This window comes from Micropterus salmoides, unplaced genomic scaffold, assembly GCF_014851395.1.
Source record: "Micropterus salmoides isolate LMB-PRFRI ecotype aquatic unplaced genomic scaffold, ASM1485139v1 Ms_hic_scaffold_8, whole genome shotgun sequence".
Classification (NCBI taxonomy): domain Eukaryota; kingdom Metazoa; phylum Chordata; class Actinopteri; order Centrarchiformes; family Centrarchidae; genus Micropterus; species Micropterus salmoides.
Genome location: NW_024044570.1, coordinates 17,665,861 through 17,683,234, shown reverse-complemented (window position 1 = coordinate 17,683,234; position 17,374 = coordinate 17,665,861). Strand labels below are relative to the sequence as shown.

At 40.5% G+C, this 17,374-nt stretch overlaps 1 protein-coding gene across 2 annotated transcripts; it reads right to left on the bottom strand.

Moving 5' to 3' along the window:
- Nucleotides 1–8,080: 8,080 nt before the first annotated feature.
- Nucleotides 8,081–16,987, bottom strand: LOC119893729. 2 transcript variants are annotated; one of them, XM_038706059.1, is made up of 6 exons: nt 16,832–16,987; nt 14,288–14,748; nt 13,822–13,897; nt 13,035–13,113; nt 11,020–11,146; nt 8,081–9,672 (listed from the first exon to the last, which is right to left on the bottom strand). In XM_038706059.1, exons 2-6 carry the CDS (start codon nt 14,657–14,659, stop codon nt 9,280–9,282), a joined length of 1,047 nt encoding a protein of 348 aa, XP_038561987.1. In that variant the 5' UTR covers nt 14,660–14,748; nt 16,832–16,987; the 3' UTR covers nt 8,081–9,279. The 2 variants fall into 2 exon arrangements, with proteins under 2 accessions (XP_038561987.1, XP_038561988.1); XM_038706060.1 differs by lacking the exon at nt 16,832–16,987 and having other exon boundaries at nt 14,288–14,521; nt 14,577–14,723.
- Nucleotides 16,988–17,374: the final 387 nt, after the last annotated feature.

Below are 17,374 nucleotides of genomic sequence, written 5' to 3'. Positions count from 1 at the left end.
TATTTAAAAAAATTGTTATCACCTGCTATATATTCATGTATTTATGGTGTAAATATACATAAATGTCAGCCACATGTCTTAATTTCAGTTTAACTTACATCTTAGCTCATTAAAAGGAGACTGTTTCAAAATGCACGTACGTTTCTTTCCTGTTCACTTGTATGTATTGTAAATTGACATTTCTTTGTGTAATACATTAATGAACATGATTGTGTTCTTTGTGGATTTCCATAAATTCAACTAGCAATGATCCCAATTAGCTGCTAGCTAACTCTGGGGAAATTATTTGTGGCTGTCCTTGCAAAAAACATAAACAGTAAATCGATGTAAACATTACAAAATCTCATTATCCTTGGAAATAAGTCAGCGCTATTAAACCTTTTCCATTTTCTTTTTGGGCAGTAATATAGTAAAATGGTCTCTTTAAGTGTGATCTCAGAGCAAAGGTGTAATTATGACTAGATGTTGGTCTAGTAGTTTGAAAGGTATATCAGCATCCAGATGACCTCCAAGACATGATTTAGCAGGCATGCGATGTGCTAAATGATGTCTGTAGACCTACAACTGGACTCTTAACACTGTGATGCCCTAAGCTAATGTGCATGTCAAACCAAAATAAGAGTACAAAAGCCCTTGACAATAAGTACGGTATTAATTTTCTGAAAATCAGTGAGCAGTAATTGTGATCACGCACTTCTACTGATTTTTCATCCGGTCAGTTATTTAGTCTCACAACAGCCATGTTGTTTGGGCCCAGTTGGGCTGAAAGAGATTGGGGGGATAATTTGATCTGAACTAAATACATTTTTGGCAGTGACACAATCTAGGTCAGTTCCACACAGATGATAAGAAAGGCGTCATAATCAACAAGTGGGTCAGTCTAAAATCTATAAGCCTGTTTGTGCTTCAGTATCCCGTTACGAACACAAGCAATTTCATTCCACACAAGCAATTTCATTCCACGCCCCCAGTTTGTAACACAGGCTTTCTGTTAAAATCAGAGAACAACCCTTTTGACATTGCCAGGTTAATTTTTTCACTTACTTAAAGTGGAACATGCAATAAAGATACAGATAAAACAGCATATGCAACAATGCCGACATCAAAATAAGTAGAAATGATAAATCCCCTTAGAGCAACAGAAGACATAAAACAACTGAGTAGTACTCCTCCTCATGGTGACTAAACTGACATTTGTGTGTGTGGAGAGCCCATTTTAGTCTTCACAAGAAATACTGTGGGAGAAAAAACTGCACAAAGTTTGATCCACATGAAAACTAGCATTTTTTTTGATTCGTCTTTATATTTAAATAAATACACAGAGACAGCAGGAGGAATGAGTAATACACATTTTCCACATTAGATTGGGAAAAGTCTTGTGCTACAGTCTCCCTCTTATATATGATTAATATATATATACGATTTGGCATGCACTAATGTCTTCCTTGAATAAATGTTGTGCTTACATAGGGTGGAAATAGAAATAGTCATTACTTCAGCCTACAGCCTGAAGTAAAAAGGTGTTAAGGTTGCTGCTGATCAGAGCAAGAAGCTATCTATAGAGCTGTAAAGTAAAATGGACAGCCTGTCTCCATTTGTTCAGCAAGATTTTTGTAATTAATGGCAACCTGTGAGTTACTGGAATAAAATGAGATAACATGAGAAAACATTTAGAGCACGTTCAGGTCACTCATCTTTATCCAGCCTGATGGAGTCTATCTCCAGGCTGGTGACTGTAAATATTTCAGCCATGTCTCACTGAAATATGAGAGGAGTCCTTTGTAGCCTTGTCATTGCTAGAGAGTGAAATGACATGCCTTCCAGTCAACCGATACCGTTAGGTCTGAAGCATCTCATATAACAGAGTTACCGCTGGTATGTTGGGATCAATTATATGGTCAACCAACGACAGGGTTATTGGATCATGGAATTCCAGCAGTCTTAAAGTGGGATGATCTGATGGATGGGCTGTTCACACAGACAATTAAGGAGTGCAGTCAGTGATCTATGCTCCATATGTGCAACACTAAACCATGTCCATCATTGAAAGAGACACAGATGTCTTTGAAGCAGTCCATGACTCATTGATGTGTTAGGAAGCCAAACTGCAATATGTAATGTTTTTTTGCATGAAGCAGACATAATGCAATGACTCTAGTCTGTCAGACTGTAAGTTACCTGCATGTATATCTGAAGCATGACGTACCATGGTGACTCTTAAAATTCTATGATAGGCATTTGACACTGAAAGATAGCCACATGGAAGCACACTCAGGATACATATGTTGAAATTACTACTTTTATGGCAGTGCAGGGCCTCTGCTGAAAGTGAATTCTAATATGTATGTTCCCACAATGTTGAGACATTGTGATGATCATTGTCTTGGCAAGTTACCTTATTGTTGAAGAATTAAACTTTGGGGAAGTAGCTGTCCAGTAATATTTATAGTCTTTTTTGACAATAGTGCCACCTAGTGGTCAAAACAAAGACATCTGGAGTAAGATCAGTAGATGTGGATGAAAATAAATTATTTATCAATAGAAAATAGAAAATCATGCAAAATATGTAAAAGTAAAGCAAAGTAATGCAAAAACACATATGATCATTGTTCATGGACCAACGATGGTTTATGTTAGTGTGTGAAAATTAACCATGGCTTACAAAGATATGAAAGAAATATCATTAAAGTCACAGTATGCAGACAAAAGAAGCAAACACTCATGAGCATATCAAATGAGAAATTGTATTCCTCCATTATGTATTTAAGGCATAAATATAGGACATGTCTTTACACATGTGAAAAATAAAATAGTATTTGTGAGTATATGTCTCTCCCTAGAATATACTGTAGATTCAATCTGCAACTGTAAGTGCAAAAATGCTAAGGTTTAGCTCTCTAATTCTACCTTATGTTCGGAACGAACAACAATCAACCATATGCCACATGAATGTTGTATGAATTAGTTTTGTGTAGTTAGTGTATTCAGAATGATATGCCTGATATTACAGCTAGCTGTGCACACAGTGACACGTGTCAACACATCTTCTGACTCCAGTGATTCACAGTGCATCTTATTTTTCTGTGAGAAAATTGCGTTGTGTGCTCGGTGAACAGAACCTCCAGAAGACAGAGAGGCTGTGTAACTCTGGAGACAGACCTGAGGGCATTAATCATGAATGCCAGCCTCTCACTTTATATGTGTGATCATTAGGCCATACTTGAGCATGATGATCACTCCCTGGAAATGAGCTCCAAGAGGCTGCTTCCATTATTCATACCTACAAGAGCATAGTCCGCCCCCTATTCTTGGAAGTGAGACTTAATGAAGTTGGCCATATTTAGGCTCTGTGCTCTTGGTATGTCATGTCTTTGTTGGTGATCTCATCCTTAGCAACCTGCTTCCCCAGTACAGTACCTGAGTGTTAAGACCCAAGAGAGGTGACAGGTGTTGCTCATTAAGATACCCAGGATGACAAGTACGCCCCATTTAAGGCAAAGCCTGACATTTGATTGGTTGACATTTTCATCAAAGTTGTATTTTGCAGCTTTAAGAGTAACTGCAAATGTGACAAAGCTTCAAAATGGGCCGCCAACTTATGTGGCAGACATTTATAGCCTCAGGATTGAAAGCAATACTATTATTTGTAATTAACATGGTGTTAATTAAGATGTACTGCATTATCTATTTTTATACATAGTTCATATGATTATTCTAGACTGAGAACAATTTACCTCTTCTTGACAGGAAAGAATTGGCTTTATGATTGTTTGAAGTGGTTGTTGACCGTGTTATGGTCTATAAATCCAAACACCCCCACTGGTATAAGGCATTAAGGTCCATATGGGGTTTACATATATACACTGCATATATAGACCCAAAGGGACATGAGAATTCCCAAATGCTCTGGGCTAAAGGGATTCTTGTTTGTTCTTTTAGAGCATAGTTTGCGTCTTCCAGGAAGATCAAAAGCCCACAAGAATCATCCTCTGCAACAGTAAGTACAGGTAATGAGCTGGCAATATGTGGATGGTTTTGGTATAAGGGCTTAATGATGCCTCGCTCACTTAATTAGTCTCTATGGCACTGATGGTCCACATTAAAAAAAAACTGCATAAAAATTAACCCATGAAAAATAGAGGTTGTCTAACATGTTAAATCAATGACAGCTGACCAAATTGTGAGAACATAGTGAGCAAGTGTTAAGTCTTTAAAAGTCCATGTTAACATAGCGTAAGTTAATTAATAAGTTTAATAAGTTTATTATCTCCTTAATGACCCTCATCATTTTTGCTCTGAACATGCTCTGTGAAGCATTTGTCACACCTGTAAAAAATATCTCCTCAGCAACTTATCAAGTACAATTTATCTTTAATGTTAAAACCATTAACACGTCAGGTACATTTCACCATTGCTGTTTGAAACAACAAACACCTGGTATTTGAAGAAATATTCAAAATCAAGACTGTTGGTAACATCTACGCAGAAGGGCAACAGTGCACTTTGAACAGTGTTCTTCCACTTAAAAAGGTGCTGCCACTAACCTATTGGAGATGGCAAAATCAATTGCACTATATCGAATTCAGTCTACCACTTTCTGCATTGGTGATGCACTTACTTGTTGGTTGTTTGGCTCCAGAGACAGGAATACTCCCACTGCAATATCCGGAAGAAACAGCAGACTCCCTCATACAGCATTGATTCATCCACATCATCATACTGTGGAATTAAACTACAAATGATAAATAACAAGCTACAAAATTACATTTGTTTTGTGTAACCTCCCATAAAACTTGATTTACCAAGGACAATGACCGACCAGACCTCCCCAGTGTTTATGCAAAATGCGAGTGTTGATTGACCATGTGAAAAGCAGCTATGGATTGCGGTGGCTGTTTCATCATTTGTATAACCGGTTCTAATAATAATTGAGCTGGGGATATTTTGGGTTCACAGGTCTCTTAATTAAAGGTGCTCAGTCATCTGACAGATGACACCATTATCTCTGTAGGGTGTGAATGAATCAGCTGTACAGTTCATAATAACATAATGAGTCCATTCCTTGCTTGGCGGGAATCCGATCAAAATGTGTGACATTCTCATGCGAAGTTGCAGAATGTTCTGAAACATGCTGTTCTTCCTCGCAACTCCTGCTGCTCTCACAACTTGTAAATTATGGAGGAAACCAGCATTCAGTTTGTTTTGATGGACTCCTCAGGAAAAGGAGCACGTGTAATTGCCTTGATTTTCCATGAAGTTGTCTTCATTCATTTGATTTGCCTTCTAAAATTGCTGGATTAAAGATTACAGCCATGATGAGCATTAACACAGACTGCATCTAACTGTTGAATTACAGGGAGGCAAGTTGTAGTTGGACAAGGATGTAGTTGGTAATTTGAATCTTACAGCTTGAAGAACATATTTATTATTCTGCAATTATCTGCACTATATTCACTGACTGCACTGACATGATAAGACCTTTTTATAGCATGAAGAGGTTTTTTTTCACTTCATGCTATCTCTACAGTATTTCTTTAAAAAAAAAATCTATTAATAGATTGGGGTAGTTAACTGTTGGGAGGTGATTTCACATCTGCTTCTTTCTGTCCGGGAACACTTGAAAAATGAATTACGTAGATACAGTAGGCTACATAACAAGCAGAGTGAAACATAGCCACCTTGGCTCTGATTCAACACCACACTGCCTTGTCATTTCACACTCAGCTGGAGCTCAAATCAAGGCCAATGTACAATGAAAGGGTAGCTGGAGAGAAAGACGCCCTATTTATTATTCCTTCCGGCTTTTTGCAACTAGAACCATGGACCTGTCCTCCTCCCTTTTTCTCTCTCCCACTTGCCTTTGAATGCTTCCAACAAAAGGCTCCCATCTCTGTTCCTCTAGTAATGATCAGTGTTTGTAGTTTTGCCCACACATATCTTGGACAAAACACTCGGACATCAATCAGTTTTGTAAAGTATAACCTATGTGAACCTTTAAAGTGGAAAGCAATATGATTTCTTGTCCATGGTAATACTAATCTATAATGTACCGGATAATTCTGGTCCCAGTTATACAGTTGAGCGCATAGCTGAGCTAATAAACATCTGATTCATTATCAAGTATAGGGCAGTCTGGCATTTGTTGGTTTTTCTGTGCACCTATGATTTGCCTTCTTTAGGTTCACAAGATGGCAATTATGCAGAACATTCCTTAATTTGATACCTTCACAATTAAAAATTAAATAACACAAAATGTGAGAAGTATCCTCCAATAAACATACTTGTAGCCATTCATGGCTTCAAATAAATTTTGGAATGCACCCCAAATAAAGCCTTAAATACATTTTAAATCTTTTTTTAAAATTACATTCATATGCCTTGCACTTTCTATTTTCCGTATAATTTCCCAGCACATCACATGTTCACTATTGGCAACCTTATAACGGCACAATGCGATGTGGTCCAACCCTCATGAGAAAGGTGCCTTTTTGTTGATGCAGCTCTTCCTTACATTCATAACAACTTCCCTTTTCAGGGCAAGTGCAAGGCAGATCTGTGCCAGCTTTGGACATGGATGCTGTCAGGTCGTCTGCGCACGTGAGTCCAGACCATTAGCCTTGCCCTGGGAGATGGAATTTGGGGCGGCAACGCTGAAACAATGCAATGTGGGTAATTGAACCATCTAGCTACTGCAAATCACCCCTGACTATACTGAGTAACTCAGAGAAAGACAAATACAATAAAAGGTAGACATTTACCATTTTCCATCTCCTTAACTCCATGACAAATTGTTTTTCAGACCGCAGTACTCCCACAAACTTCTGTTTGCCTCTGTGAATACTTCATGTTCTTATAAGGTGACAGAGGAAAAGAAAATGTGCCTGGCATAAGCTGAGTGAAACGGAATCCACAGTTGGTGTATCATAGTGGTTTCAGAAAAATTTTCAAAATCACCAAGGTTTCCTTTAACAAATAAAAGCGGCTCCAACGCAGCATTATATTGCCGTTTTCAAGAATGTGTATTTTTCAAATGAGAATAAGGGAAATAAGAAACCTTTCATGATATGCTACAGTGCTTCTTTTCCCCATGAAGGAAACACCTATAGAGTTATGTTAGCAAAGCAATATGAGCTCATGTTTACCTTTTCACCTATAGATGGCTGTATTCAGTTAGAGATTTGGTGAAACTAGTCGTTTTAAATTGTAGTTGGCAGAAATACTGTGCCTACTGCCGTACAGCTCCAGGCAGTAGGAGTAGAAAATTGCATCTTGTATCACACAGAACTTTACAAAGTATATTTAACTACCACTAAAAGGTCATATAGTGCAATCATAATCTTCTCATTTTCTACAGTAGCCGGCTCATCGCTTTTTTCTGAAACAATTTGCAGAATTTTCAAATCCACCCAATATTTTACACATGCAAATGCATTCCAGTGATATATTTTTTCTTTACTAAAATTGATGCCTATATATCTATCACTATCGCTGTTATTATCATTCCATGAGTTGTAATTGTATGTGTAGTACAGGCGGTTTACATAGTTTTACCTCTGCTGGCTGGCTTTTCTGTAGTTACAGAAACTGAATGTATGAAGAGAAAAAAAACAACACCTTGCCTAACCATGCCAGCAACGCTTTGTGAGAAATGTGAAGTGATACTGAGCTGTTACATTTCAACGCACTTCTGTAAAAGCAAAAATTTCACTTTGTCTGTAAAGCAGAACTGAATTACTGAAAATTACATCCTGCCTTACAAACAATACATCTCATTATTCCTTCAGGAAGTGAGCTCCTATAATTGGTCTAACTGCGATATAAATCAGACAGCAACCTTTCTTTGGGGTTCTTGATGCTTAATTGAACTCGGTTGAGACTTACAATGGGCTATTTCACAGATTCCTTTTACTGAGACAGTTGGTCTTTCCCCCTATGTCTTACTGTTTTTGTGTTACTGCAAAGTGCTTCTGAATATTTCACTCAACATAAAGGTGAAAGAGCTGAAGAATGTGAGAAGAAGGATTCTCTACAAACTTCTACCAGCCTGTATTAGAAAATTCACAATAAAACAATCTGTAGCCATTTTGCATCAAACAAATATAACCACATTTATTTTGAAAGTATAAAAATTCACACTATAAAGGCCACTTTTCGGGGTAAATCGACAACCTTTCTGTAAGATCTACACAGAGAAATACCTTGTCCCTCTCTGCTGGTCAAACATACAGTCCAGTTCTGTGGCAAAATAAAAGAATTGTTCTACTCCACCACAGAAAGTAGTTGGCAAAGAGCTGAATAATTTACTCAATACAGGAAAATGGCAGGAGAGTGAGAATTCCTGATTTGTACATCCCACAGAGGAGCAGGTATTCTGAGCGGTTCTCTCTCGTTTTCAAACCGGCTTACAGGCACAGCTTGACATTACAGGCACTGATTGCCTTCTACTGGGAGACTCAAAAAATAAATCTGCAGTTGACATTCTTTACAATGGCACCAGTCAGGCCACAAGAGCATCCCCACGGAGAGAGCATCCTCTGTTTGTACAAGCAGAACGAGTCATACTGCAGACCTCGCTGCCAGAGGCCGTTTGGCTCACTGCAGATCTGGTGAGGTGTCCAGACTTTGAGTGTAGCGTTCACATTCCTACTCACTATCTGTGACGTGGTGCCCACTGAGGTAGAACAGTTGTACCAAAAGACTTATTTATAAAGTATACAAATGAGTAACAGTCACATCAATAAACTTAAGAGTGGAGTCATGGGGGGGGTGGGTGGGGGGGTAACATCACATTTCACCCACGTTTTCAGCACAACTATATGTGGACCACTGACATGTCTGGTTATCTGAAATTCTCCCTTCCAAACTACTCCTGCAATTATTTCCCTTTCAGGCATAATGGCGGTTTCACACATACTTAAACTGTATTATTGCATCTACAAGCCAGTGGGAACAATTCAGTTGTGAAATAACTCGCTCCGGTGATATCGGCATGTGAAATCTATCCTTCCCACTCTCACACACACTATTCAAGAGTGCAAACAAAAAAACAGAGATAAGTCAACAAAGGCGAACTAAAGAAGACACTTGTCATGTCAGAGGGGGCACATTGCCATACAGAAAGTACAACTTGTTCGTCGACACTCCTTCCACATTGAAGAGGAATCTGTGACATCCCTTTTGAAGGCTCCTGTCTCCCCGAAGGCTGGAATGGGCTAAGCAAGCAAGGGCTAGGCTGGGCTGTGCGGTGCTTACAGCTGGACATGCAGTCCTCCGTATGGACTAGGACCAGCTGTTGTCCATCAACCCCCCCGTCCCCTTGCGGGTGATGATGCTTTCTGTCGACTTAAGGAGCCTCTCTAGACAGGGTGCGTTGATTTTGCCCGGCGGGGGGCCTCTAGGCACCAAGTCTGTCTTAGTCTGACTGTCTGTGCTGGACGACACAGCACTGTCCTGCGTTAGGTCTCTGTCTCTGGGGGACAGCAGGTGCCTGGAGCCAGCCTGGGCCTGCTCTGCTGTGGGGGAGCAGATGGGTGACGTGTGGAGCCACTTCAGGTTACTGGCAGAGTAGGCTCCAGGAGGAGTGAGGTCGGTGACTCTCAGGGCTTTGGCGCCAGCTGGGAGATCACTAATGGTGACGGGGCTCACGTCTGCGGTGGTGGTCAATGGCGATAGCTGTTGTGAAAGAAAGAAACACAGTTTAACTTCATTTATTTTTTCATTTATCATTCCGGGACAGTGAGCCAGGGTTCTCACAGAAGGCAAATTCTGTTCATTTATATATATATATATATATATAACCTATAATATAACTTTTTTCTCTTTTAAAGCCACTGTGAAAAGGGTTTGAATATTTCCAACTCTGGTGCCCCCCAGTGGTAGTCCTGGGAATGCTAAAAAATAGGCTGAACGCAACATAAACTGCACCAATTTACACTGTCACCTTCCATTTTTTCTTTTCTAGTCTTCCTTTCTGTTTCTTTAAAACAAACTAGTACACAATCAGAATAATATGAAATAATAATAATAAATATTATAATCACATAAAGAGTCTACACATTATGGCTTTAAACCAGCGACCATTTACCTTTTTGGCCCCTTGGAGGAAGCACAAAAGTTGTAAACACAAGATTGACATATTTTTTCACATGGCTAATTTGTTAGCAAACAGCTGCGTATTCAGCAGACTGAGCAATATTAGCATTTATTGGAAGATGTGTTTCTGGCCACCTGGCAAATTTAAATCCAATACTCACTCTCCTTCTAGCTCTGTTGTGGTCTCTCACAACTCCTGAGAAAAACATCAGGCTCTTTAGAGGCTAACTGTTCCATTATGTTCACTAGGTAGTTGCTAACTTAATCAGCCTGCTGTTTGGTGTTAGGCAGGTAGGGCACACTGGGTTTATCAGAGCTGAAAAAAGCTGCCTGCTGTGGCTGAAAACAACACTGATGAGAGAGACGAGACTGCGAGCTAAAAGAAGCTAAAATACTGCTGCAGAATTGGGTGATATTTCTCTGTTGATTTGTCACCATGTACGACCCTTTTCACCTCATGAATATTAATTTCATCCATTGTTAATAGAAAAATATTGATTGATTATAGCAACATTAACTAACAGTATGAGCAGTTATATAAGCTCAAAACACTTTCTTTGTAATGACTGAAGAAAATGGCACATGAAAATCCTGTTTATGGGAGGGTGCCAGGATTAGCCACAGAAAAAAAATCCTCACCAATGAAATGCAAAGGAATGTTCCAGAGTATTCTGACCTTTCTTATCTCTTTAGGGACACTCCTCCAAAATTACCTTTTCTCCTCTGTCATTGTTCTTAACGAACCTGAGACTGCAGTAAAACCTCAGAAAAAATAGCTTTTAATGCTCCATTCCCTTTCCCAGACCTGTGATTAAATAATAATAAACATTTTAGCCTCTCTTTCACTGCGTCAACACCATATGTTCTTGGCAGCAGGCCTTGTCTATCTGTAGAGTTCTTACACAACAGTTCTGCTTTTAACTTTACCTTCGGTTTCTTGGTAGGAATGACTTCCTCTGTCTGGGTGGCAGCGAGTTGGTCTTGGAGTTTTACATTAGGGAACCAGCTCTTCAGCATTTCCTCCATTTTAAGAATGATATTAATATATTTCTCCCTGAAAAAGGGAAAGACGGAGAGGTGGAGAGAAAGAAATAGGGAGAGAAAGAGGAATATTTACTTATGCCATGATGCGTGAATCTGAGTAATCTACCAAAAATCTCGCCAGCTTCTTCTCTGAAATCTTATCTCTCCATCAAGCTCAGACAGGAAATACGCAATCTTAAACAGCAAGTCAACACTTACACTCACTTAGCAAAGCCTGTGCTCCGTGTGTGTGGAGGAAATTGTCTTAAGTACATTTCTCACATGTTTTGAGCTCACACGTGGCCTGGTGTATAGCAGTTCTGCTCGCCTCTAAATATAAACACCAATGACTGTGTGTGTGAATGTCTCCAGCAGCGCCATTCTGAACATAAACTAGTCGTGGTGACGCAGTTCTCGTTAGAGATGGGCAGCAGAGAGCAGCATCCCATTAACTCTTACCCGTCAAAACCAGATGGTAGGTAGGGATTAGCCTGTGGCATATGATCAGGACCTTCCTGCTATACTCCATTCAGAGCATGTTAAATTCATGTGAAAGATTATCCGCAACAGTGACTGCTAAAAAAAAGTCACTTTGATCCTATCTGCCATTGTGTTGCTGCAGGGGCTGCCAGCTGGCAACACAGAGCAGGCACAGGGACGGAGGGAAGGAGGGAGGAGTTTAGTCCACCTTCCAGCCTCTGCCCCAGCAGTCTGCAGGGAGGCTGCCACACCCACTCTTTGTCTCCCATATGAAGGCAGCAGCTGGTGGGAGAGGGCTCCAATTAGTCTGTGCCAAACTCAGCAACATTTTATTTTATATCGGTATACCTTGATGCTGCTTTGAATTCAGATTAAGGGGAACATGAAGCTGCTGTTTCATTTATAAACTTCCAATGGTATCATACTGTGTTGACATGATCATAATGTGCTATTATTCTTTACACATTGTTGACCTTTATAGCAGTAAAATTGATTTTATCATTTGGTTATCCAATTAACAGAAAATAGGTTGACAATAACTTTGATAAATGATAATCACTGGTTCTAGCATTTAGAATGTGATGTGCTTTTATATCAATGTAAATGAAATCCTATTAGGTTTTTGACTGTGGGTTATTGACTGTTGGTAATTAATGATTTAAAGGAAATTGAAATCAAAAACCTTGCCAACTAAGCTATGGTTTTCATAGAGTTTTTGTTTCACACATGTGAAGGGTTTTCTGTCTATCGAAATGTCAAATAAATGGCACAGGACATCAGTTTTATTAGTCATTTTTCATATATGTTTTTTCATATCAATTTTTATCAAAAAATTTAAATATTGATACCATAAAATCTGAATTTGCTATTTTATGACGTAAAACGAATGTAAAACTTCAAAACATTTAAAAATGATTGTTTTACAGTGACTTTCTCCTTTAAATGGGTGATATCATACTTCATTATACCGTCAGGCCAGGGGACAGCTAATCAAGCAGTCACAAGTGTGCTGCTCCCAGTAGAGCCTGATACATTTTTAACAAGATGCCCAGCTATAGTGAGAACCAGCCATCTCCTCAGTAAATTTATCCTGAATGTGTGGGGGTAGCAGCTCCTCGCAGGGCAACCTGCTGTGAGCCATGTGTCACAGACATGTTGGATACCACTTTGACCCACAGACAGCAAACACAATTTCCAGCTACCGTAATTGTATGCTGGGATTGAATTTATTGTAATTGTGAATCTGATCGGACTGGAAGAAATCCAGTCTTTCAGTAAATACTTGCACAGACACAACACAGGTTGGACAGAGCACATGTGTGTCCCAAAATGCGTTTGTGGCTACAATATCATACACAGGAGATGTCCTGAATGTTATAAGATGATAGAGCTCATCGTTTGATGTACAACAACATGTGGGCCACAATGAAGACACTTACCCCATGCAGGGGTTCTGCAGGACACCCATGATCCTCTGAATCCTGTCCATGGCCACACTCTCCTGGAAACTGCTGAGTCCTAGAAAAGAAGAAAGTTGTACCATGAGCCACAGGAACTGTGTTGACAGCAGGGCTGAGTCTGTGGAGCATATGGGTTGTGTGAAATGTGTGTGTGTGTGTGTGTGTGTGTGTGTGAGGGAACAGACTCCTTGCCTCTGTGGCCAGGAAGTGTTAGGTCACACAAGGTTTGGGTTTGACAAAGATCCCAAATGAAGCAGTTTTCAGAGCCTGTCTGAACATGGCACACCTTCCAGAGACCCTTATAATGCCTATCAGACGACTCACGAACAGCTGCTGCTTTGCTGGAGACTGTGGCACAATATGTTCTCACTCGCCTCTGCCAAGCAGCTAGGTTACAAAGTAGTCTGAAGTGTGACATTGCTCTTAAAAAACAACATTAAAATGTGTTTTTCTTAACTGCTTAGTGGACTTTTACCCTAAATGAGCCCGATTATAAAAGATATACACACACACAGGAAATACCTGATGTTACTTGATAGTCTTACAACAATACATGTTTCAGACATCTCGCTCTCAAATCTCAGGGACAAGTATTTCATAAAGAGTGGCACGCTGTCGATCCAGTCTTTTGCTGAGACACAAGTAAGACAGGAGCATGGAGAGACAGACGGAGAGACAGGGGTGCAGACTTAACTAAGAAACAGTTGTGTTTAATAGAGATTTTTCTGAAGATAAAAACAGAAACGATATTAAATGTCCGACTTACGTTCTCTGTATCTCCCCGAACGAAGGCCATTCAAGATAGATGACAGCGGATGAATGTAGCATTGTAGCTCCATGCACTGAAAGAGAAAACAGATTAGTTTGTAGGTGATATCTCTGTCAAACTCCTTTTGAAAAGCTGATATCAAACCACCTTCCATAAACTACTGTTCATTTTAATATAAAAGTTGCCCAGCATGATTTAGATAACCCCTGACTCCCCCTACTGTTCTGTTGATTGACTGAGTTTGACATATGACAGAATGACTCTAGTTGTTCAGAAAAGCATGACGAATTTTGTTTATAGAGTTACAGGGGAGTGTCATCTTTACTGGAAAATGTCATGCATTAGACACTGTAAAGCTAGCACACGAGGGCGGCCAATCTAGGTGATAGGGCATGCTCTAGTTTTGCTGACAGTGTCAACCACCTCATGTGGGCAGGCAGGCATAAGTCACAGAGGTGCTCACCTTGCTGCTGAAAAATATTTTTTTCTCTGACACATTGGAAATGAGCTGCCGTTCCTTGTGACCCTCCTCTGTGGAGCTGTGAGGTCTCTTCAGTGCTTGCTGAGTGTTCTTGCCATTCATTTTTTCTCCTTGTTGTGTACTACACAGTCCAATGGCGCTGTCCCATGTCTCCGTGCAGCTGGGGGGAGAGCCCCGACTGGAGGCCTCCCTGACCTCGCTCCAGTTACTGACGCCCTCCTTCACCTCGCTGCTCCGATGGCAGCTGCTGTCAGACGGGCCCAGGTGTGACGGGGGCGCTGGGGGATGGAGGAGCCTCTGTCTGGCTGTGCTTTCTAGTACAGTCAGACTCCTGTTCGCTCTCGTTGTCCTCATTGTCACTAGCCAGCCAGTCAATGGAGTTGTCCGAATCTGTAGCAGACATCCTCGGCTGCAGGCTCTAACTAGCACTGACCATCACTGACCTGACAGAGAGAAAGTCACGGTTACTATAAGTCAACAATACAGAAAGGCGTAAAAAGCACCAGGTGCCACAGTGATGAAGATGAGATACTGTAGCTAAAATGTAACAAATTCCAGTGATATAACAGATTAAATATATGTAAAAACACAATAATAAAATACCCTACTGAAGTATCCTTGGGCAAACACAGCAGGTTAGTAAAAACAAGCATGAATAAACACAGAGACACAGCAGAGCACTATGAGCAGATGGTGGCAGTGAGACCACAGTTGTTGAGACCACAGTGACCTGTTTGTTTTGCAGATGCAACACCTGAGCCAGTAAACACGGGCTAGCCACTATCAAAAGCAAACACCAGACACAGTGTCCACAGTGACACTGTGAAGTCCTCAAGCATTCAGCAACTTTGTCTCTCACAGTTACGGTCATCCACATCATGACGTCACACAAGAACAAATTTCGACATTTTACAATCAACCAGTTGGGAGTATTTTTCAACATTCAGGCTCCATCAGCTGGCCTGCCAGCTGCTACCATCACAGTCATTCATAAACATTGTTGGTGTGTTTATGCAAAGGGGGGCAGGGGTCTGCCACCATGACGACCAGTGCCTCAGACTGCAGACCTCCCATCCACACAAGTGACACATGTGGGGGGACTGGCACATCTCTCTAACATGTTTCCTGAGTTGTTAGTAGATCAAAGCACAAGGATTATTTCTGGTGTTTTGACTGGTTAACGCCTGTAATGTTTCATGTCTCCAGTGAAATTTGAGGGTCGGAGAGTAATTGTCTCCATAGTTCTTTGTCTCAAGATGACCACCTTCTGATCTTATTGTTAAAGAGGTTGGGTGGAGCAGAGATTTACTGATTTTACAAGCTCTAGCATAACACAAACAGAGAAGACCAAAAAAAAAGACATACATGTTTCTGATTACAGGTTATAGAATGGCTTCTGGGTAGCAGAGACCACAGTTGACCAGTTTCATTGAAAACAAAAACGGTGTGCAAAGAAAATGTTTGCACAGTGGCTGGGCAGCCACACAACAGGGGGAACAGCTGTAAAATATACAATATCTACATATTGATAGCTTGGAATTAGTATCAAGATTCAAGATGTTAGGCATAAAATTTGATTAAACAAAAAAAAAACGTCAGATGGGCCAAGTGGCCTATAAAGTTACACAAATGTCAAATATGTAGAACTAAATGTAGAACTCTCTCTCTCTCTATATATATATATATATAATGCCTATATTACATTAAAACATATTTCCAATATACGAATTAATCTTAATAAAGAAAGAACATTTTTGTTCAAGTGCAAAGTCAATCAAACTTTGTAGAATATTATATTGTATAACATGCATATATCATATCATATATGGTATAAATTGAGTGCCATTACTTCATTTTAGCATTGATTTAATTTAATTCTGTTATAAAACAGCGTGCACATACCACACTCCGGGGCCTTTGAATGCACCACATGGGATTGCAATCTTACAGTGTTTTCAGTTTACAGAAATTCAGATAGCCGCGGTCCTACTTGGCTATTCGGCTTGTCTATGTCTCCATCTACCTGTGTAGGTGGGGCACATGATACCCACCACTTCACACATAGGCTGCACACACATAATTTTAAAAACCGGTGATAGACATGAATTATATGAGTAATCCACTCATACAGAGATCACACATCGCTGCCTTTACCGAGAGAAAAGGAACAAAATGATAAAGTGAGCACGAACTCCGCCTAAATTCAGGTTTGAAATCAGTTGGGTAACGTTAACAGACACAATAGACTTCCTCATCAGTCATAGTAAATTTGGCAGCTTGCACTGTTAGATAATATAAAACGCACACAGGAATGCTTATCATTGTCACGCCTTCATCTGTGACAGTATATCATTAATCCTTAAACACAAATAACTGTTTGCGTATTTGTCATCATCACGTCTGCGTCAAATTCCTGTGGATGATTTTAAAAATAATTTTAAAAACCATCATCACCCACACTCACATACAACCAGTGATGTTTATCAGCATGGGCCTGGTGATTAAGATGAGATGCGGATAACGTACCTTCCCCGGATGGAGCGGCTGGTTAAACTCCCCGGTTGTTAGGCGGTAAATCCAGCAGTACTGTCGCGGGCAGAGAGCAGCTGATGTGTGCAGGACGTGCGGTGTGTGAGTGGTGAGACCGTACAGCCAGCGATCGGCCCGTGTTGCTTCTCCCAAGGCAACGTGTCTGGGAGGGCGGGATTAGCGGGCACCGGTTCTCCCATTTGCTCCTCCAACGCCCCCGACTGACAAATCGGCTTCTTCTCTCCGTGCAGCCGCGGAGCAATAGGCGAGCACGGTTTACATATGCAAATGACATGGAAATGACACAAACACGTGGACACGCGGATCGGTTTCATTTCAGCAGCTGGGGCGAAAAAGTCAATCCAGGGCTAGTTTTGGTCATTCTCAAGGCATTCTTCCTCATTATATCATCTGGACGACGATGCCTGACGTGTGGCATGTCAGTAACCAGAGCAGCCTGGTTAAAAAGCGACGTCAGCAGTTTCAGCAGTTAGCTACTGTGATGGTTCATGTAGGAGTTTGCTCAAGGACACTCCAGCA